The sequence below is a fragment of the Vanacampus margaritifer genome, chromosome 20, assembly GCF_051991255.1.
Source record: "Vanacampus margaritifer isolate UIUO_Vmar chromosome 20, RoL_Vmar_1.0, whole genome shotgun sequence".
NCBI lineage: Eukaryota > Metazoa > Chordata > Actinopteri > Syngnathiformes > Syngnathidae > Vanacampus > Vanacampus margaritifer.
Genome location: NC_135451.1, coordinates 6,321,730 through 6,344,612, shown reverse-complemented (window position 1 = coordinate 6,344,612; position 22,883 = coordinate 6,321,730). Strand labels below are relative to the sequence as shown.

At 37.2% G+C, this 22,883-nt stretch overlaps 3 protein-coding genes across 13 annotated transcripts in view; 1 reads left to right on the top strand and 2 right to left on the bottom strand.

The window, feature by feature from the left end:
* Positions 1-1,495: 1,495 nt before the first annotated feature.
* On the bottom strand, positions 1,496-8,936 carry cbln2b (cerebellin 2b precursor). 8 transcript variants are annotated; one of them, XM_077554734.1, is made up of 6 exons: positions 8,148-8,283; positions 4,381-4,440; positions 4,106-4,159; positions 3,665-3,954; positions 2,616-2,735; positions 1,496-2,518 (listed from the first exon to the last, which is right to left on the bottom strand). In XM_077554734.1, the coding sequence occupies exons 4-6, from the start codon at positions 3,941-3,943 to the stop codon at positions 2,321-2,323; spliced, it is 597 nt and encodes a 198-aa protein (XP_077410860.1). In that variant the 5' UTR covers positions 3,944-3,954; positions 4,106-4,159; positions 4,381-4,440; positions 8,148-8,283; the 3' UTR covers positions 1,496-2,320. The 8 variants fall into 8 exon arrangements, with proteins under 8 accessions (XP_077410860.1, XP_077410855.1, XP_077410853.1 ...); XM_077554729.1 differs by lacking the exons at positions 4,106-4,159; positions 4,381-4,440 and adding an exon at positions 8,801-8,936 and having other exon boundaries at positions 8,148-8,332; XM_077554727.1 differs by lacking the exons at positions 4,106-4,159; positions 4,381-4,440 and adding an exon at positions 8,492-8,623 and having other exon boundaries at positions 8,148-8,332.
* fbxo15 (F-box protein 15) lies at positions 8,192-18,911 on the top strand. 3 transcript variants are annotated; one of them, XM_077554724.1, is made up of 9 exons: positions 8,192-8,367; positions 9,395-9,499; positions 10,490-10,717; positions 14,058-14,252; positions 14,341-14,470; positions 14,952-15,034; positions 15,579-15,724; positions 16,800-16,924; positions 17,347-18,911. In XM_077554724.1, the coding sequence occupies exons 1-9, from the start codon at positions 8,321-8,323 to the stop codon at positions 17,611-17,613; spliced, it is 1,326 nt and encodes a 441-aa protein (XP_077410850.1). In that variant the 5' UTR covers positions 8,192-8,320; the 3' UTR covers positions 17,614-18,911. The 3 variants fall into 3 exon arrangements, with proteins under 3 accessions (XP_077410850.1, XP_077410849.1, XP_077410851.1); XM_077554723.1 differs by lacking the exon at positions 8,192-8,367 and adding an exon at positions 8,520-9,120; XM_077554725.1 differs by lacking the exon at positions 8,192-8,367 and adding an exon at positions 9,102-9,120 and having other exon boundaries at positions 9,395-9,503.
* Positions 18,912-19,931: 1,020 nt separating this feature from the next.
* Positions 19,932-22,883, bottom strand: part of LOC144040747 (natterin-3-like) — a 29,216-nt gene continuing 26,264 nt past the window's right edge. For both annotated transcript variants that reach the window (XM_077555181.1, XM_077555182.1), the window contains one exon: positions 19,932-21,998. In XM_077555181.1, the coding sequence (XP_077411307.1) occupies positions 21,718-21,998 (281 nt within the window). In that variant the 3' untranslated portion in view covers positions 19,932-21,717. The remainder of the gene's footprint in view (positions 21,999-22,883) is intronic.

The following is a 22,883-nucleotide window of genomic DNA, read 5'->3' as shown; positions in this document are numbered from 1 at the left end:
ACTCCTAATATATATATATATATATATATATATATATATATATATATATATATATATATTTCCTGTCTATGTACAAGTTTGCAACAGGGGTGTCCTGAACATTTTCATTTGGTGATATTTAGGGATATCAAGTGAGCACAAAATAATTAAAAAAATAATAATAATTAATTCTTATGCAGCAAACACACCAAATTACACACGTGTGCATACTGTTGAAGTACCATTGTGACTTATAACAATAATTGTGCACACTTCTTTCAAAAGTGCTCCAATATGAATCTCTTGAGCACAATCCCCCTTCACGTCATGCCACATATTTGCAATTGTATTTGGGTCTGGGCTCTGACTCTATCATTTCAGAAGTTTAATTTTCTTCTGGTAGAGCTATTCGTTTGTTGGGGTCGTCGTCGCACTGAAAGCTTTAAGTTTTATTTTGGGATGTTCTTAAGGATTATAAAACCCCACAAAGCAGACGTTTCCCTGCTTTCGTTTTACATCATATAAAGTTGGTATTTCAAAGAAAGATGTATTCACTTTCTACAGTCACTGTCATTGTTTTTTTTGTTGCTCCCGTGTGACTCAAAATAGTAATGTCATCAAAAGTGCATTTGTCACATACGTTTCTCTATACATAACAGGATATTCATTTTGGATTATAAAATGACATTTTCAATTCACGATTCAAAACATCAGTGTTTATTCCCTAACTAAATCCTCGGAATAAAACGGTTTAAGTGTAATTACAGCACTAAAAAGGTCACATACTAATACGATCACCACTAACGAACATTAACGATTTTGTCCTTTTGACCCAAAGGCCTCACATTAAGTAGCGATTAAAAGCTCAGTATCATCGACCAACAACAACACAACAGACCCAATTATAACTTCCATTTTGTGTTTAACATCTGACGCACGTCTGGAACAAGCAAGTGACTTCAACTGGGGTCAAACATGATGCCTCATATTCATTTAACTTAATCTCTTAACTTGAAACCAAATTTTGAACATGTTTCACTTGCTTGGGGAAAAACAAACGTACACACTTCACATATCGACTGTGTTCGTGTGTAACAAGTGTAGATGGGACTTGGGCTAAAATATGTACCATGCAGCAAGAAAATTTCAAGTACCACAAAACGAAATAATATTGTATGAGTTTTTTTGTGCTTATTAAGTAACCCCAGTTTTATTTGTGTGTATCTGTGTGCGTGTGAGTGCTGCGTAAATACGCACTGAAGCTGCTATCTGTAGACACTAAGTCAAAAGTGCACCAGTCTGTAACACTAATATTATTTGCTGTTAATAATTTAGCTACACCTACATGCCTTCAAAAATCATCTGAATGATAAAGCCTGCAACACTTTCATTTTAAGAGTCATATTTCAGGATTGAAACTTGAGCTGGTCTGACTTTAGCACCATGGACAGTGACCACAGGCCTGTTCACAATACAAAGCGGCCATTAAACTCTCATTTGAATAAAAGATATGCACTTTAGTCTATACAATACAATATAGTTTATTAAGCGGGACATATATAGGGATTCTTCTATTGTTTCCACATTTTACATTTAGTGAGCAACGTCACTGAACAATAAATCAATCAAAAGCTTATACGCATATTCCGCAATGTAAAACACATTAATGTGAATAATATTTTAAAATTATAGAATCATTCTTTTTTTTATCAATAAAAGGGCTCTCCAAGTCAAATCGTTTCCAGTGGCTTCTTCTTTTCATAAATATTTCTTCTTCTTGTGGCCCCAGTTTGGCTTGTTCTCACCATCCAAAGGTAACACCATGACAGCACAAAACGTAAAAAAAGTAAATAAATAAAAACTTCCATTCGTGCAAAAGACGGCTTTGGGCGTGAAAGCACTTCTCTCTCAGCTTTTCCATAATTCCATATACTTCACTTGGATGGAAACCATATTTTTTTAAGGCTATACAAAACTTAAAATAGAGCATAATACACTCATCGCCTCTTCCATGTCATGTCCTGTCTTCCTTCAATTTTGTCCTGTTTGCCAAAGTTTCCCAGGCCAGCAAAAATTCCAAACACCACGACGACGTCCTGACTGCTTGCAAGTTGATGGATGCGAATATTTGAATCTCCAAGGTTCATATTGGGCTAGATAGTAGACTGATGTGAGTAGGAGGAGGAGGAGAAGATGGAGGGTAAGGGGGAGGAGGATGGAAGAGGTTGAGGACATTCAGGAGTTTCGTCGACTTCCTTGGCTGACAAGTTCTTTGAGTTTAAAATAAATTGCATGTTTTGTTGTTGTTGTCGTTCCCAGCAGAGTCACATCCACGGTCAGATTATAGAGGAAAGACCAGAAAGCCTGAGAAGGTGGAGTATTTCCATCCGCCCATAAGGGTGCCTCGCTCCAGCTTCAGATAGACACGATCCTCTCGCTCTACCATCAGCAGTACTCCATTACTGGCCGCCTCCCTTGTCACGTCCTGGTCCCCGGCAAAGGCTGATATGACTGGGTAATCATTTTGCATCAGGTTTACCTGCAGGGGAGGATGAAAGAAGAGGGCGGGGTGAGCTATTTTTTTTTTTCATGTGAGCTTACATTTATTCTTGCATGCAAAAATCACAAACGTTCACCTGAATGGTTTGTCTGTTATAGACCTTCACCACGTGGAAACTGAAACTGTAAATCCCCCGCCTTGGAGCTTGGAAAACACTCGCCTTCAGGTCGAAATGGTTGCCGATGTTCACTAAAACCTGTAAATATGGATATTTTATTATTTGAGAAAAAGTGTGTGTGCCAACTGCTTCAGGCATCATTCTGTGGTCAGACAGGAGTGTGATTTGATTCCAAATGTGTAAAGTGATGCATAAATCAAAAGGACACAATATGCATCAAATCACTTGTAACTTTACCCGTTAGCAGTGGGCTCTCCAAAACACGAATTATAGATGGCTTGAAAACTAATTCAAAGATAACAAATTCATCAACTTAAGGTGACTGCTTTGTATTATGGTTCGGGAATTAATAAAAGGAAATCAATGCTTAAACGATTTACACAAACATAAAGCGTCAGACTCTGCCTATAAACACGCTTAAAAGGATTGATTTGGCCGCGCATCAACAAAAACACTCATTACGCACACATCAAACAGCCTTAAGGCGGCTGCTGCTTCAAATTCGAGTTCGATCAAAAATGAAAACTGATAGATAATCAATGGGATATCACATTAAATAAGTTACAGAGGCATAAATGAAGTACAATTAGCCTATAACTTTGCACGTAAGGGATGCAGCTTTAAGCAACAAACTAAAACAGCTTTCACTTACTAAAATAGTAGACACTCCTACACAGCACGTAAAATAAAATTTTTGCGTAAAAAGCTCGATTTAGTTGCCCCCCCCCCCCCCCCCTAAAAAATATATATATGTATCATGCTTTAACAGTGCTACTTGTGCTTCAAATTGTATAATTACTGAAAATAAACAAGTCAGACATGACGTGTATATATATATTTTTTTTTTATCAACTTAACCTGTACGCGTTAATGGGTCCGTTTTACGCAAAAAAAAATCAATAAATCAAAAGAAAAACAACGTATAGCTTTATTTTAGCTTCTTTTTATAAGTCAAATTATTTTGAGCTTTAAAATCACGTCCAACGCTTTTTCAACGCTGTTGTCACCTGGTCAAAGTAGATGGTCATAGACGTGTTGCTCATCTCTGACGGCTCATGATTGGTTCCACGCACAGCCGAAAAAGCCACTTTCGCCCCGGCCGAGCGCACCGAGATGCCGAGAGAGGACGTGACCCCTCCGTCCGAGGAAGGGTTCGAGTCGCACACGACGAGACACTTCCCCTCCAGCACGATGGGTTCCGTGTCGTTCTGGCCGAGGCTCAAAGCCACGGTGCATCCCAGGAGGAGGAGGAGGAGGGCCAGTCCCGGACAGCGCACTGGCACCATGGTCGCTGATCCTGTGTTCGAACCCGGCAGCCCCCGTGGAGGTTTGTTAGCACTCGATCACCTGGTCCACACTTTCCTCCCCTTCTCTCCTCCCTCTCTTCCTCTAGCTCACTCTTAAACACCCTCTGACTCCGCGTCTCCCCCCCTTCCTGCGCACCTTACTTGGCTTATTTTTGGAAGGCAGTGTTCACAGTCACACTAAGGTTGTTGTACATCCTGAGAAATAAAACAAAATGGTTCATGTTAGAGAAAACGTGTTGGAGGCGATTGTTGAATAGTTTGCGTTAGGTCGTAATTCGATTTGTGCGCGTTGTATGTGTAAAATGTCATAATTAACCTAATTCGTCAAAAGTAAACTTATGTTTTACTTTCACCCTGGCTTAGCTTTAAGAAACATTTTTTAACGGCTTCACATGTAATTTTAATTTAGAACCTACCTGCGCACTCCATGTTGCTGGTTCCTCTGCCTGTCACCAACTGAACTGAGCGCGCAGATGCTGGACCGAGAAAAGGAGAAGAAAAAAAAGGAGAGAGAAAAAAGCCAAGGTCTCCGGGCTCTCTTTCAATGGATAACTCACGCCCATTATTTGTGTAACCCCTTACAAGTGGTTCTCAAAGAACACACGCGTGAACGCATTGTTTGTTTGTTGTTCACACAAGTTTTGGTGGTGCAACCAATTGGCTCTCTCTGTGTTGTCATTTATATGCTGCGGCTGTCTCATATCTGGGACTGATTAATCCAAAACAAAGGGTGGTGTGAGCGAAATAACCTTGCTGATGCGCACCATATTCGGCATCCATGTACAGTAGACGTGAACAATTTGACACTCGCAGCTCAAAGTCCAAATAGAGATGCTTTTGCGCCATCCAGTGGTTGTTTTGAGTTCTGCCCCGCTGGACACTATTTTGGTACATTGGCACGTTAAAAAAATTTCCTTGACAAAATACCAATGTTGAATTTTGAATGACAGATGCATTATGTCAACAGTTCGTTTCTATTATTTTTGTATGACCCTTAGAACACTTGTCCTACAGTAGTTTACTTAATCAAAGGAGATCTAACTATAGTCTGTTCAAGCTACATTGTACTAAAATGTGTTTTATTTCTAACATGTTATCCCTAAATGCCTTGAAGCTAAATGACATGTATTTATTATTAATTTAACAATGTTTAAATATGTTACTTGCATCCCTCACATCCACAAAAATGTATGCATCTTCTGAACTCAAAACCTTTCAGAGACTAGAAGTCTCTGATGTTTTTTTAATATACATGTTTGAAATAAAATAAAATATAATGAGTTGGGTGAAATGAATACCACAAAAAACAACCCAAAAATTGGGTTTAAAATGTTTTTTCTTCATTTTTTGTTATCAAAATGAATGGACAAACCAAAACCCCAAACAACCCAAAATATTGGGTTTTGGGTTATTGTTCTGACCCAGCTTTTTGGTTTACACACATAACCCAAAGAGCTGGGTCGGTTGGTCCCAAAAAATAGAGTTGTTTTGTGGGTTATTCATTTGATCCAATTTTTTAGTTCAAATAAATAACCCAAAATGTTGGGTAGTCCCTCAAAAATGGGTTGTTTTTTGGGTTATTTATTTGACCCAACTTTTGGTTTTGGAATAATAAACCAAAACGTTGGGTTAGTCCTTTTTTGACCCATTTTGGGTTATTTTTTATCCAACTGTTTTTAGAGTGTAAAATTGCTCAATTAAAACATATATTATTATAGTTAAGGATTTACGATCAGGAACTATAAATTAGATGAATAGAAAGTTGCCATTAATTTCATGCAATTTTAAGGAAAAATTATGTGGTGTATATATAGGGTTTATTTTTTTTTAATGATCTGCCAGGTTTTTTTGGGGGGGAGGGGTGTATGCATCAAAAGTTCTATTGGTACTAGTATCGGCCTGGGGGAAAAGTGGTGTCAAACATCCCTATATATGAGGCAGAATATTTGTATTCAGCTCTTATATTGGATTTTACTATGTTATACTGATGTAGGCTACCAAATGCTCTTGGACCTTTAAAAAAAAAAAGTACATTTCTAAAACTATATATTAGACACAAACCAATATAATGTTAATGCCATAGTTGCCTGAAATGAGAAATACTTGTAGTTACCAAAATCATTTCTATTTTACTAGCATCCCTGAACAGAACATGCTGTTTTATTAGTTTAATTGTATCTGCTTTATTCATTTGTGACTACCCATTGAACTGGCTCAAGAAAAATTCAATTTGAAATTCCTCACTCCGGTTCAAAATGCTGAACCATTGAGAGCGCACTGAAATTTAAAGAGTCCACATTAAAGTACTTCATGATGCTGGATGCTCTCCTCTGGTTTTTAAGACAGGTGGTCTAATTAATTTGTTAACCCCAATGCAGGTGACACTGCAGTCAAGGCCTTTTAATGAGCTACCACTTCCTGCATAGCCTCCCACAAGCTCACATGAGACTGTACAAGTGCAGTGTAATGTCTCTCCCTTTTTAATGCTCGTTTTAGGTTACTGGCTATTTGGACCATTTGGAAATGTGTGCATGATCATCTTGTGGTGTGTTTGTGTGCCACCAAAGGACTCAAAGGGGATCAGATAAGCACGAAGCTGCAAGCAAGATTATAGCAGAGTGGCTTTTTGAATATTTATAGATCTGCACATACTAGATGAAGACCAATATGTAGTTCCGTCTGAACCATTTTTTTGGCATTAATGTTTGTTTGTTTTTGTTTTTTATCCATGTGGGGAAGAAAAAATTAAATATGTCATATCAATGACGAAATGTGGTTTGGGGCTTAAATCAAAGCATGCGTGTTTCTTTAATGCATATAAACGGATTGAGGGACAGACAAAAACTAAAGGTTTGGAGGAGGATGAAAAATCTTGATACACAAGCTGCACAATGTCCTGGTGCAAAGCTTCACATGGCTTGCACTGCAAAGAAAAAGGAATTTTCGGCTTAATCACAGTACTCCTTCCCCCTTTCTCAAGCCGATTTGACAAACATTGCACTGTCAGAGTCAACTGCCAAACCATGCGGAAGAGTGACATCAGGTATCCGAGAGCCACAACTGACCCCAGGCCTTCAAGAAGGACACGTAGCGATGGGAAAACATCAAATGTCAAGTACAGGGGACATGCAAGCTAAAGGGATGTGGCCTATATGGCATTAACATACCAGGGGCAGCCGTTGCCCTAAAAGAGGCCGCACGTCCTTCAGGAAAGCTGATTGGCCAGACTGACGACCACGTTACGTTTATTTCCCCTGACAGCTAGCAGTGCCTACTGGCTTCCAGGAACGGGGAGGTCGATGATGTGCCGGCTCTTAAAGTGAGCCATCTGCCTTTCTTTCTTTTTTTTGTATGTGTGAGGAAAATGACTCAGCCTACCATGATTGGTTTTGTGTTTCTATCTACACATGTTTGTTTTTTTTCATGCAATGAGTCCACATAGAGGTCAGATGTGTCTTCATGACTCATTATTCCCTCTGGGTTGTTTAGGACATATTGTCTGGTGTGTGTTAAATGCAATCAGATGCAGTCAAAACATCACGCATAAACAGGCATTACATCTAAACGGCGCATTCACTTTAATGTTGGCACGCCCCTCCGTGTCCATCTGTCCTCTCGTCCATCTGTCAGCTATAAATATCTCTGTACGGTAGGACTATATTCACATTTAGAATTAGCCCAACTTGTCATATTAGCCTGAAAGAAACCCTTGAGTGACATGAAGAGTTATTGTGTCATGTGTCTTACATCACTATGTGTGAGCTCGTTATGACATCAGCGTGACCACTTCCTGCCATGGGCTTCAAAATTCAATTTGTGCCACTGTAGAGGTGACAAATTAATTGAGTCAAGCTTTCACACTCTAATTATTGTGTGTCAAAATATTAGTCTTTAATTTTTTTTTCACTCACATTCATTAATGACATCACAAGTGTGGTTAATTTGAGAAGATCACTACTTTAAATGTATTTGCTTAAGGCCACTGACATTGTAGTGGCGCTCATACCTGACTTTCTGCAGTCAATTCACATTCAAAACTTCAATTTTTACTTACAATTTTTGCAAGCTACATGAGACAACGTACACATCGCCAAACAGAAACACGCTTCCATCTGTGCATAAAAAAAACAAAACTAAATGCAGCTCTGCTTACTTTTTGGCTTTGACGTAGTTTTTCACTCACCCACGCCCAGGCTGCAAACAATGGTGCTTGTGGAAAGACCTCTCTGGCTGATGGCTTTGACATAGTTTTCCAGGCAGTGTAGTCCAGCTACCAAACTCTGGCCAGATCTTGAAAGTGGCTCTGGATTTTCAGCCATCCTCGCTGATCATACCGTTGACTGAGAAACCCCGTGTATGGATGGTCACCTAACAGTAACAGTAAAAGCAACAGTAACTATTAGGTAACAGTGGTATGTAGGCACAGAAGGCTTCACTAAGAGTACAATTTTCGAAACTAGGCAGATAATAAAATGTCTCACTTGAATGTGGGCAGGCACTCAAAAGACTATTATACTATCTATTTACCTTAGATCATTTATTTATTTGTTTGTTTGTTTAAAATACGTGTAAGCTACTCTTCAGCGTTTTTCTTTTTGTCTTTGTCTTCAAATCTCGGGTCTTCACAATTACCGTAACCCAATTAAATACACAAGGTTCACCTGTCCAACAGACGACATTTCGAGCTTAATTATAACTTATTTGTCACTCGAGGACGTTCAGTTATCGCCGTAACTACTGCTCGGCACAGTCTTTTTCATACAAATAGGTTATGTTCTGTAATTGTGATTCACGTAAAGCGTTGGCTAGTTAGTTTTAGTCATTATAATTTGTTACCTTTTTGTTTGTTTTTGTTTGTTTGTTTTTTTAGCCGGAAGTCTGATCTCCGGAAATGACGCTTTCGCTGAACGCCGATGTTGCTACGGAAACAGGACGCTTGTACTGTTTCTCTCAAACTATTTCAAAGTTCATAAAGTCGCTCGGTGAATGTTTTGACGGCGGTGTCCGACTAAATATTTCCGCACGGTCAGAGCAGTATTTGCTTCCATAAATGCAGTGCTTCAAAGTAGGTGAAACAACATGTTAGCATTAAGAGCAACGAAGTCCCAACGATCTAACAAACTCTCTCGAGCATCACGTCAAAACTTTATTGAAAGGTAAAATGCACACATTTATCAAATCATTTTCTCTGATCACCACGTTTTACTACAAAAATGCCAAGCTAATTTGTTTTGTTCATTAAAGCCTCACTAGACTATGCATTTGGTCACTTGTCACTTGCATTTATATCGCGTAGAATTGTATTGTTGTGCTGTTCACTTCATCATTTCATGCAGTCAAGGAGATTAAAACTGTCAGTGTCAAACAAAAGAACAGCAGGAAGAACAGCAAGTGGCTTAGAATATCTTTTTTTCTTCTTCTTCTTTGCAGACTACCATACGAAATCCAGAATAAGATCCTGTCCTACCTGGATGCTGGCACACTACTCTGCATGAGCCACGTCAGTAAGATCTTCTATCAATTTGCCAATGATGAGTAGGTATTAGTCTGCCACATATTCCACACACTGTGCATTAAAAGGCAACAATGTTACAAATCCACTCTGAAAAGGATTTCAGGATTCAAATGCAATCGTAAAAGCCTAGCGAGGAAAAAACAGGGTCGAGGGAACCTTTGCAGAGATAATTAGAATTCAACTCTGCAGCTTCCTTCAGATCATAATTTTGATGTAGGCTATTTCCATTATACGACATCAGTGTCACTGCTAGTTTAGTGCCAATTTCAGATATGGAGCAGTTTGTTGGTTGTAGTGGAACATTCAGAATATGAGGACAGAGAACCACAACAAATATAGTATGTTCACAACTCGACATATCTTCAAAATAAGGGTTGAGTAAATAAATTGCATTTTGTGTAGAATGGAGATGAGAATATACTGGAAATTAGGAGGAGTGTTTTCTGCTACCTGCAAGTGGTCAAAATATTTTACGGTGGTTTACATAACTCTAAGGTCCAATAAAACCCTGCATAGTGATCCTTGTTAATTTTAGGCTCCTGTATAACATTTTAACAGTCACTTACAGAGCCCACAATGGTCTGGATCTTGTGTCATTTTATTATCCTGTTAGGCCACTGTGATCTGCTGACTGCCATTTACTTACTATCCCCCAGACAGGATTAAAAACCATGATGAGATAGTCTTGAAGTCTGTTGCTCCCAAATTGTGGAATCCACTTGTATTTAAGATAAGAGCTGTGGCAATCATTAGAAAGCAGATAGACACATTTGTTTTGGCAGGCACTCCATAAAGATGTTTTTTATTGTTTTGGTTTTCTTTTATTAACTGTATCATGACTGTGTGCACAAATTTTAAATTTGAAGAAAACATGAAATCACAGGTTCCGTTTTATATACTCAGAATGATAACAACTGAGCAAAGCCTTTCATTGGATTCAACAAACTATCAAGAGGTAGTAACAAAAATAGCATACATGTGATATTTTTGACATTACTGCATGCTTGCAGGGCATTATGGCGAAATATATACAAGAAGCTGCTAAAGAAGAAGCAATTGAAGGTGGTTAGGGAGATGCTGGAGATGGCCACATTGGAGGCTCAGTGTCACCCTTCAAGTTACTGGAAGCTGCGTTACTTTAAAACTCTGGATGCGTGGAATAGCAGGAAGTGGAAAACACACAAGGGAGTCATCAGCCGTCACACAGGGTTGCCCAGTCGCACAGTTCTGATGCTGCGGTAAGAGAGCGAGTATCATGTGTACTATGTTTAATTCTTCTACAGGTGCTCAAGGTTTGACACAACCGCCGGTGCAATTTCAATCTTGTCATTGAAAAAATGATAACAAAATAAACACATAACAAACACAACAAATATACAAACAGCTAACTTTTAGCCAGCAACTAACCTGAGTCAACAACAGCCAATTTATTGTCATTCGCTGACTCACACAACATTCAACAGGTCAGGCCTCCTAAAGCAATTTAATTAAAATAAAATAATTTTTCCAATTGAAATAAAATTAAATACATATTAGATACGAATGTATGTGTGTATAACATACAATGTTGTTGTTTTTTAGATTTACATAAAACTATTTGGGATTATCGTTTGTACAACTATTCATTAGGTTTTACATTTTCATTCCATGATATTATTTCTTCAATTTAATAGTAGTACTGTAATGAGCTTTAATATAATTACATTGAAGGTTTCCATATTTTGTGCAGAGCATTTGCCTAACTCAGGGATCTACAACATGCGGGTCTGGAGTCACATGTGGCTCTTTAGTCCCTCTCCTATGACACGCTCTAAAAAAAAAGAAGTTGAAATTAATACTTTTTGTTACATATTCAATTTTTATTTTTATTTTACATAAAATATTGATTGAATGAATTTAGATTAAAAATGAATAATTAAATATTTAAAAAATGTCACAGTCCAAATTTGTGGGGGGAAAAAAATACCATAAAATGTCCAAAAAGGAGAAAATTACCATATAATGTATACAAAATTGCAAAAAAAAAAAAGTCAGAATAATCATTTTTAAAAAGGCAGAAAAGAAAATGTACTAAAAGTAATTATAAAGTTACCATAAAATGTCCACAAAATTACCAAAATGTCAGACAATTGATAATATATAGGCAACAAAAAAAAGTGAAGGGAGCAGAAAATAACCATAACATTTACATAAAATTGCCAGAAATGTCAGAAATTTGACAGAAAGGCAGAAAAGTCGAAACATTTATGAAAAATGAAGTCTGATAAATTACAAAAAATAAATAAACCCAAAAACATAAGACAAAAGGTAGGAAAAAAATGAATCTGAATCTGCAAGTATTTGATGCTGCATATTTTGTGTTACGGTGCAGCTCTAATTAGCTCTTGAGCCTCATTAAATTAACACAAACGTTTCATTCATCACAATGTTCAACAGTTTTGTGGCTCCAGACATATTTTTTTTGTTATTTATTTGTCCTAAAATGGCTCTTTTGACAGTAAAGGTTGCTGACCCCTGGCCTAACTTGCCTAATGGGGGAGCGTGTTTTGCTTGGTCTGAATGTAATGCCTGCTTGGAGGTATTCCAGCATTCATGATCGGAGGGAGGCTCCCTCTCCGCCTCCCCGTAACGCTCTGCTGGGTTTTTTACAACCTCTGATTAGAGGCTGTAAGGCGTTACATTTTGGCTTCCATGCCGGTCGCTGTGGTACAGAGGCGAAGTAGAAATAAGTGTTTTCCTTGCGGAGGCTGTCTGAATTGTTGCAATAAATGACTTACCCACGCCCCCTCCCGACCTCTCATCTAGAACACATACTTTTTCTCCTTCTTTCCCCACCAAGTCAGACACTTCCCCGTAGGGGTTTGTCTGTTTGAGACACTCAGGAGCGTGCGATTTACCTTGCTAATAAGCATTTCAGAAGACATCACACACACAGACAATGGCGGGCCAAATCCCCAGGGTCATCTCGGTCCTTACAGGCTGCTCCAGTTTTTGCTTTTGTTCCTGCCTCAGCGAGGCACAAGCTAAATCACAATAGGGACAGTCCTGAGCTTCCGTTTAGACTGAATTAGATCAAGAAATTCATCGGAGCAGGTGCAGTTTTATGTCATTATTGTATTTTATTCCATTAGCAACTTCACTTAAATCCCTCGACTGCTGATAAAGCAAACAGAATAGCCATTAAACTTTTAGTTTAGTGAGTGTAAAATGTAATAAAACACAAAAAAAAGACCTCCTGCCAGTTAAATTATATCGCTACATTTTCATTGCACTTTTAGCTGTTTTTATTGCAAAGTTACAAAGATGTACTAAGGCCACACGCTACAATATATATATATATATATATATATATATATATAGATATATATATATATATATATATATATATATATATATATATATATAGATAGATAGATAGATAGATAGATAGATAGATAGATAGATAGATAGATAGATATATATATGATGGTGAGAAAAAGACACTTCTAATCGGTTAACTTTTCAAGTAAAAATTATTTAGAAGAATGATGTTTAATACGATTGCGATTGGCTGGCAACCAGTTCAGGGTGTACCCCACCTACTGCCCGAAGCCAGCTGAGATAGGCTCCAGCACCCCCGCGGACCTTGTTACGAAATAGCAGTTAAGAAAATGGATGGACGGATGTTTAATATGAAAATATTACAATAAATTACATAGCTAAAACTCATTAGAAATACAGTACTAGAGTTACAATTATGATGAATGACAAATATTTTAGAATTGTAAACACATTAATAATAACAATAATAATAATAATAATTTTTATGTAGCATACATAGTTTTGTTTTGATTATAATTTTTTTTTCAATGATGCATCTGATCCTTAATTAATTTTTTTCAGAATGAAGGCCATATTTATCTTTATAATGAACAATTTTCAAAATCTTCTTAAAAAGGGTACATTTGTGTTCAGTGTGTCAAACTAGCTGAAAAAGTTTTAAAGGGAAGTCAAGTAAATAAAAAAATCTCTACTAAATGTTCTATACGCCCCACTAGTCTAAACACGGTATTCAAGTCAAGTCATCTTTATTTGCAAAGCACTTTCAAGCTGATTAATTAATAGAGCATTTGTGGAATATGAGTTAAGAAACGAAATACACCCGTTTTTACGCCAATCTTTAGGCATGATATGAAAAAGTTGAGGCTGTAATTACTGTCAAAAGTGCATCAACAAAGTAGTGAGCAAAGGCTGTGAATGTGATATCTTATAGTTTTTTTTTTTTATAAATTAGTGAGCATTTCAAAAAACTTATTCCACATCGTTTATTATGGGGTGTTGTGTGTAGAATTTCGAGGGGGGAAATTAATGTATGCTCTTTTGGGATTATGCTGTAACATAAACTGTGGAAAAAATTTAATTTTGAAAATACTTTCAGGATGCTTTGTAAATGTGTGGAATACGTAAGTTATGTCTGACATACCTGACCTGTCAATCCTTCCAGAGGAAGTTCATTAGATTAAGTTGAGTTAATAATATTTTTTTTAAAATCTGTTTTACCTAATGCACTTATTGATTATGCATGTTATGGCACACTAGAAACATAACCTGGGAGTTGACTGTCATCGACAAATCAAAAAATGAAGCCACATTTGATCTCAGCTGGCTCCAGTGCTTTGAGACATCTGCAGTACTCTGCTGGAATGCAAACCTCTCTTCCGACTACCATCAGATTTCCACCATCCAGCTCCATGGCGTCAGGAGAGTCGGCCTCAGCTGCCCCGGACTCAAGGCGTAAGACAGTCAACATCAGTCCCCATCCAACCGTTGCTCCGGCGCATCTCTTCTTCACGGTAAAATTGTATTTTCCTTGCTCTGACAGACCTGGCTGGAGGTCCCTCATGGATGTGGTGGACATGGAGAGTGTGACCAAAAGCATGCAGGACTACGGCCAGGACCAGCTAGTTGAATTGAAGCTTTTAAAGCCTCACATTGTCATGGGGCTTTGGAAGGTAATTATGATACATTGTAGCCATCTGCATAGAACTGATGAAGTTTATGAAAGTTGACAATGAAAAGAGATTAAAATGACACTTCCTGGGACCTGGTTTAGGAACCTTGAAATAAATAAGGGGGAAAAAAGAGGACAAAATTATAACAACAAACCCTGAAGGATTGCTAGGACAGTGACAAGAAACATCAGCCGATTTGTCCTTCTTAAATACAAGCTCCTTGCTTTGACATAAACCTTTCCTGTATATTTTTAGAGGAATGATTAGTTGGAAACTGTATCCTCTTTCACATCACAACAAAAATTCCACAACATTAGACTTAGCCATTCCTTTCATAAAGAACCCAGCAATGTAGACAAATACAGTCTGATCAGGTCCAACATGACATTATCAAATATTAGCCAGACTAAATATTGCTTAAAACGCAATAAGTCACGACAATGAGAACATAGCAATGCTGATTTGAGTCTTCTGTTCATAGGACCAACACAGTGTTGCCTTTGTCATGTTCACCCTCCACTTCCATAGGCTGCTGGAGAAAAGTACCCAAGGATCCTCTCTTAGGTAGGCGACATCTTCTTTTTACCTTTTGAAATGGTAAAGCGTGTCACCGGCAAATGCAAGTGACAGCATTCATTCCCGAGGTGATCTGTCTTTGATGCTCTGCTTGGTGATGCGTCACTGGCACTTCCACTACCACAGTGGTTGTTATCTTGTCAACATTGTGGCGTTATCCCCTTTCTCTCATTTGTCCGCATCAGCTTCGACTAAGCATGGTAAATTTGTTGTTTTCCCCTTTCTGTCAGATGTCTGCATCAGTGACCACTAAGCTGTGGAAGTGGGGTTTTGAGAGAGATACATTGAAATGTATAAATTAAAAACAAAATATAATTGGTTGAAATCTGTAAACCGGATGAGGCTTTTATGTTAGATGAAACGAATCCAATCTGTATTAAAATGAAATGTGATCCAGCATCGTTTAAAAAAAAGGATGGACCTTTAATTTGAACACAAGGCATGTGATGGAAATAGCTCATATGTGTGCATGCAGCCCCCTCTACTGGCTATATCTGAGAACACTTTTATAATCTTACTTTCTTTTTAATAGCCACTATGTGGAGCCTGTGGTCAAAGCTCCATTTGATGATATTGACCCTGATTATGGTCTCCATGGTTACCAGCTACATATAGTTCTCCACAGCACTGAACGTGAGATCATGTCTGGAAGTTTCTCTCAGTTATTCTGCCGAAGAGGTAATCTTTTTTTCTTTCATATTCTATAATATGCATAACATATCTTTGGGTGTTATACTTTTGTTTACTGATTAATCTATAAGTACATGAATTTTCAATAATTCACTTCAATACCAGAAGCTTTTATGCAAACTTCAATCATATAAAGATTTATTTATTATTTTAATCTTGTTTTTCGTTTGTTTTGGCATTTATTATTTTTTATTATTTTTTTCATCTTGTTATTTTCCTGTGACATAGGGAGAGTCTGACATAGACTTGCATATCGATCAACCAATGGGCAAATAGTTCAAAACAAAACACAATCTTTGGATGACTCTGGTCAAGGAAGGACGTTCCTTTATCGCTTCGTGAGTTTTCATTCTCGCAGCGCCAGCTGAAAAACAGTTGAAAAGTTGAAAAATGAACAAACGAACAAACAAACTTAGAACCACCCTCTCATTTAAATAACATTTCCTTGCCCATTTTATGCTGACATTGTCTGCAGCATGAAATAAATATGAGAGCAGAGTGGTTTTATTTATTGATTGATATTTGATTCTCTTTATTTATTTATTTATTTATTTTGTAATTATTTCCACATTTATTTTTATATTTGTATTAGCTTGTTTTTATTTTTGTATTCATTTTAACTTTTATTTATTTATTTGTGTGTGTATGTAGGTATATTTTTATTGTATATATTTCTATTTGTATAATTTTTTTGTATTTAATTTTTGAATTCGATTTTATACCCATTTTTATTTAATGTTTATTTTACTTCTTTTTTTATATCTTTGTTGTTATAGTTCCCTTTTGTATTATTATTATTGTTGTTTGTTTTTATTTTTTATAATGATTAATATAATTTTTATTTTTATAAAATTATATTTTATATACATTTTTATGTTCACTTTTATATTATTTTTTTATTTTGGCAGATACCACTGATCATTTATCAGTGTTTGTAGCCTATAAATGCAATTACAATTACAACTGCTGATTTGTGAAATATCATATGACCAAATTAACAAACAAGCAAACAAAAAAATCGCATCTCTTGGTTGTGAACATCCGATATCATAATGTCTTTCAGATCAGATCTGTGATGGCTATATCCAACTTACTGCCATTCATGACACCTGCTTTTCACAGCACACACCTTTGTCAGGAAATGTCACTCTGCCCTGGAGGTGCGAGGCACTGCGAGGCGAAGTAAAGGTACCACTTTGTTATAAGACTTGTTCACTATTTGGATTCACTCAGTCACTAATTGGTTGAACGTTCTAAGACAACCAAACATTCAAACTCAGGGAATGGGATTACTGTAGTTCCACATAGAGAGATTGAGGGCATTTATTTACTTCACTGACAAACAAACAAACATTTACTTTCTTGTTTAACTTCAGACTGGATCCAACTATTTGTGTACAAGCAATTAAAAAATCACACTTCAATAAAATATGACAGTTCTGACCTAAACTAGTTAATCATTGTCCCAAATAAATTCATAACTGGATCCCCCTCTTCCAAAACAAGGCTAGCATGCTCTTAAAAAAATACTAATTGAAATGTATTTTACATCGTTAATTTGAACAATTTTCCCTCAATCAAACATTTATCATATGTCTTCTCTTCATCAGAATCGCTGTATCATGACTCTCACTCTTCTTGATGAGTTCAAGAAACCCTTTTGGTGCGTCAGCTCACCAGTTGCCATGAAGCACTTGGAGATGCCATATTCAGTTTTTCATGCCGCAGAACACTTCCTTGTCCACTATCAGGACTCAGAGGGTCAAGTATTGATGACATTTGTGCAGATGGAGCAGCAGAAGCAGTTTTTCCTCATCAACTTAGCACTTTATGTGACAACCTGCAAAGTCAACAAGTACTTCAGAAAAGGATACTGAACATTTACTACTTGACATCAATTGAATTGACTTTTCTTTATTAAATCACATATGTCCGCATTCTGAGCAGACCAATAGAATTTAGTGTTAGAGTGAGCAGTCACGTAAAGCAGTTCTGTAGGTAATATATCCCTTTTTTAGTGGGTTTCACGCTCACCTTGAAAAAACTGTTTATTCTTCAAAGTTGCCGCTAGGTCCAAACAACACATTTTTATCAACTTTTCATCTGTAGTTGATCAATTTTAATCCAATTTAGTAAGATTACTTTTTTACATTGAAGGCTATATTTTAGGAATTACAAAAAAGGAAATTTAAAAAAAAAAACACACATACACAAAGCCTTATTAAATCTTCCTCTCTGGATGATTTTGGAAAGATAATTGGTCCCTTGTGAAAGATCAGACAGGCCTCTTCTTTGAAATCAAATCAATAAATGCTTTTTTGAATATTTGCTTGTAAATTAATTTGTCTGTCATTCACGTAGGCCTTGTGGAGAGAGTCGGTCAACAATAATAACAGAACCGCTGAGGCACAATGATAACAATGAGCTTTGTGTGTAATGGATTCATAACGGGACCAAAACAGGTTCACTTTAGAGTATACACTGTAAATAATTGTAGAATTAACAGTAAATAACTGGTTTTAAAAAAAATGCCAGCAACTTATTGTAGAATCAATTAATAGCTCAACCCCTTGGCAACAAAAGTGACTACACCCGTAAGTAAAACAGCCTTCATTAAGCACAGTTTGTCATTTTTCCTCCCCAGTGTCATACGACTTGTGTTAAAATGTCTTAGATGTGAATAGGGAGCAGGTGTGTTAAAATAAATTTTATGCAACGGGTCCAGCGATGTGTATCACAGGAACAAAAATATGTCCTGTATGTGCAGGTAGAAAGCAGAAACAAATGAGAAAGATGTGTGCTGCTCTCTTCCCAGAATATGTTATATAAAAAATTAAAATTAAAAAGGTGGTGGTTCCTCAAGTTCAGCACTGTGAGACTGTCCCCCACTCGTTGTCGACGGAGTGGAAGGTGCCATCGCAACACTCTGCAAGGTGCAAATGGCGATTCATAAGGCGACGGCCGACGTACCATACGAGGCCCTCCTCACCCGCACGTACCACAACGGCAAGACCAAGAGGACGGCCATATCGGGCACCTTCAACGGCGTCATCTTTGTAGATGTGGGAGCTGTGATGGAGTGCCTGCACATGATGACCGTGATGTCATCTTCTTGGGAGGCAAAGACGTACCATCACAGTGTTTTCTTTTAATAAAGTGAGCCTGTGGACGTCCAGTTCCTTTGTTGCTCTCCAGTTTTTGCTGTCCAGCTGCGCCGTCCATGGCCGATCAGCCACCGCGCGTGTTACAGTATGAAATCCAAATATGGATGGATGTTTTATCAAACACATTCATTCACACATTGTGCTAACTGTAGGCTAAATGTACACAACCATTTGCACAGATCCACTCAGGCAATTGAGACATGTACTAAGACATTGGCAATTTGATGAAAGCAATGAGAAATGCCATTCAGTTGAGACCGATTGTAAGGTATGGTTTTGAGATTTGTCCATGGTATTTTGAAAATGTCACCTTAGTTTCAAGAAATGTGCCAAAACTGTAATAACATGGGACGAGGGCAGCACACATCTTTCTCATTTGTTTCTGTTTTCTACCTGCACATACAGGTAAACATTTTTATTTCTGCGGTATACATTGTTGGACCTGTAACATAATACTAAATTTAAAGCACCTGCTCCCTATTTAAATCTGAGACATTTGACAGTTTTTCTCCATATGTTTGGCACATTTTTTGAAACTAAGGTGACATTTTCAAAATACCATAGACAAATGCCAAGACTACCTTCCAATTGGTCTCAACTAAATGGCATTTCTCATTGCTTTCATCAAAGTGCCATAATAAAAATTCTTTATTTCAGGATATACTCCTTGAGATGCAACATCTCATTTTGCATGGGGATCCCAAAGTGTCTTAATCAAATAACTGCAAAAATGTGAGTAGTGTACTCAATTGTGTGAAATACTTTAAGTCTAATTTCAAAAGCTAACCCAGGCTTGGAACCCTAACTTCACGCTATGTTGAATCCATGCATAATCACTTTGGAATACTACTTTCGATGGCACACACAATGAAGCGACAAGTATTGTAAAAGCTTTATTGTGGAAGAGTATTTGAACTGACATCACTGAATGAATCAATCAATCAAACTTTATTTATATAGTACTACATTAAAATGCAACTCAAAGTGCTGAGCAATTAAAACATCCATTGATGTATTGACACACTGCAAAAACTCCTTAATATGAGATCAAATACACTTGTTTTTAATGTAAACAAGTGAAATTATCAGTGCGATAAGATACAGTAATTTACTAACTGATAAAACTAGGAAGGTTGGCAATTTTGACAATTATAGACGGATAGCTCTGGCCTGCATTGTGTCAAAAGTTCTGGAAACAATCCTCTTGGACAGGATATCCCATTTAATCAAATCTACAGATAATCAGTTTGGGTTTAAGGCTATGATGGGCACAGACATGTGTGTTTATGCATTAAAAGAGATTATTCAAAAATACAAACGGCAAAACTCATCAGTTTTTATGTGTTTCTTGGACGCTTCTAAAGCATTTGATAGGGTGAATCACCAGAAGCTGTTTATGAAGCTGATATACAACGATGTTCCCAAATACATTGTGCGCTTGTTGATTTACTGGTACAGTAAGCAAACTATGCAAGTTAAGTGGGGGGATGATGTGTCTGCCCCATTTAGGGTTAGCAATGGAGTCAGGCAGGCTGGGATTTTGTCCCGAATTTAGGACATGTAAAACTGGTTGTTTTGCTGGAATCTTGTGAATGGAATCTTGTGAAGCTTGTTAATCATTTACTGTATGCTGACGATTTAGTTGTGTTTAGCCTGAGCTCTGCTGGCCTACAGCAGCTTATTAACATCTGTGCAGACTATGGTGAGATGTTTGACATCAAGTACAACACGACTAAGAGTGTGATTATGATTTGTAGAATTAAGGAGGACAAGCACATGAACTATCCTGATTTGTATTTGTTAAATGTGAAATTAAATCTAACGTATAAGGTGAAATATCTTGGACACATCATCACTGCCCATATGGCAGATGATGGATATTGTATGGCCAGGCTAATACACTGCTGAGCAAGTTTGGTACATGTTCTGATGATGTCAAGTTGTTCCTGTTTAAATCATTTTGTACACCTTTGTATACAGCTCACCTTTGGCATAGTTATAAAAAAAGCTAGCATGTATAGGCTTCAGGTGGTCTATAATGATATTTTTGCAAGTGCTTTTAAGAAGGCCACGATGGACTAGTGCAACTGAGATGTTTGTCTCTGCGCGAGTGAACACTTTGCAAGCTGTACTAAGAACTTTAATGTATAGTTTTATTGGTAGACTGAAAAAGTCTCAAAATGAAATTTTGGTGTCACTCCTGAATATTGGATGGAGTTCGCTACCAGTCAAACATATGGAAACACTGGTATGTATGAGTCTGGAATAAAATTGAATTAAAAAAAAGGAAATTGAATTAATCTTAAAATAAACTTTATGCACTTATTCTATGCAATAAAGCAGTCAATTAAATCTTTAAAAAAGCCATAAAATTATTTTTAAAGTTTAAATGGACTTATTTAAAGTAAATCAACTCTTTAAAAAAAAAAGTGTTTAAAACACGAATTCTTAGCTACAAAACAATTACCGGGAGTTAAATCTTAAAATAAGCCCAAAACACTCATATTAAAGAGTAAATGGCTTTTATTGTATTTATTGAATAAGCAGAAAAAAACATATTTTAAGCATCAATTCAAGGCAAACATTCTTAATATAATCATGGTGGGGGGGTACGAAAATAGAGCATGAAGTGTCGAGCAGGGAGATAACGGGTCCAATTTTTAATTGAATTTGGTATGACCCAGCCAAGGACTAAACCTTCAACCTTCCAGTCTGAGGGCAGACACTCTACCAGTACACCACTGAACTGGTACTATATTTACTGGAAAGAAGAAAAATGAGCATAGTAAATATAACGAAACCACAAACTGATGATTTTTACAAGAAAAAAATACTTGGGGGGCTGTGGGCCGGTGGGGTGCCTGCCGTGTCCCGTTCTGCTGCGTTGGGCTGGGGCCGTGGGCCGTGTTGTAGTGGGAAGGTGGGCGCTCTGGGCTCCTGGGTTTGCTCTCCGGCCGGTGGCCCCCGCGGGGCCCGGGGAGTTGTGCCCTGGCGCTGCCGAGGCCTGGGTGGTTGTGCTTGCCCTGTCCTGGCCGGGGTCGACGGCTCCCCTCTTTGGTAGAGGTTTTTCATGCATGCCAGATCCACCACACCAGCATCTACCGAAATTCAAACACAATCTGCTTCTTCCTCTGGTCGCTGAATCGGTGGAGGCTGATGTCTGTGGACCGTACTCTGCTTCATCTATCCTTCCTTCCTTTCTTTAGTCCTTTTAGTCCTATGATCTCTTGAGGCCTACTAATTTGTTGGAATTTAGATGCTTCTGGGGTTTGTGAAAGATTCTGGTTTAGGTGGGTAGTAGATTGTGTCTTGTCAGTGCTGGATTTCACTTTTCTCTCTTTTCTTTGATCACTCCTTGGGTCTCCTGACAACTTCTCAACTCTTATCGGGGTATGGGATTTTTAATAGGTTTCAGGTGAATTAATGAGTACAAACAAAAGAAGAATGGCAAAAATAGGGTTAAATAACCTTTGCGTCTAAATAATGTCAAAAATAGAAATATTGTTGTATTCTCTAAGACTAGAGGGGAATACATTAATAAAAAGAAGAAATTGAATTGTCATCTTGCTAAATAGTTGAGCCAAAAGAGTAAATTCCTTAAATTTAACTCTACCTAAATAATTTGAATTTAAATAAAAAAAATTGTCTTAAATTAGGTCCAATTTATCGAAAATGTAAAATAAAGTAGGAAAAATTACAGCCAACTGAGATTTAATAATTAAAAATGACTCAAATACCAAGAATTCCTCAAACCCAATAATGCCAAAAAGCAGTAAAACTACTATTAGAAAAAGTCTCAGTAATAAGAGGAAGGATTCTATCATATACTTTCAGGTTTTATACTAAGACTAAAGTCTTATAACTGAAGTGTTTTAATTTACCAGTTAATTCTTCCAAGTTAGCAAATCTTAGTTTAAAATTTACTAAATTTGATAATCAAACTTTAGACTACATTAAAGTAATAATTCTATCTTTAAATTATT

Excerpts from the sequence above, each read along its gene's own strand:
- cbln2b (XM_077554729.1), bottom strand. The coding sequence starts at position 8,283 with ATGGCTGAAAATCCAGAGCCACTTTCAAGATCTGGCCAGAGTTTGGTA. Across the intron at positions 3,955-8,147 it reads TGTTTGCAGCCTGGGCGTGG|GATCAGCGACCATGGTGCCA; the intron begins GTGAGTGAAAAA and ends GTTCGAACACAG. Across the intron at positions 2,519-2,615 it reads ATAACAGACAAACCATTCAG|GTAAACCTGATGCAAAATGA; the intron begins GTGAACGTTTGT and ends CCTCCCCTGCAG.
- fbxo15 (XM_077554723.1), top strand. The coding sequence starts at position 9,044 with ATGTTAGCATTAAGAGCAACGAAGTCCCAACGATCTAACAAACTCTCT. Across the intron at positions 10,718-14,057 it reads CGCACAGTTCTGATGCTGCG|AAACATAACCTGGGAGTTGA; the intron begins GTAAGAGAGCGA and ends ATGGCACACTAG. Across the intron at positions 15,725-16,799 it reads TCAGTTATTCTGCCGAAGAG|ATCAGATCTGTGATGGCTAT; the intron begins GTAATCTTTTTT and ends AATGTCTTTCAG.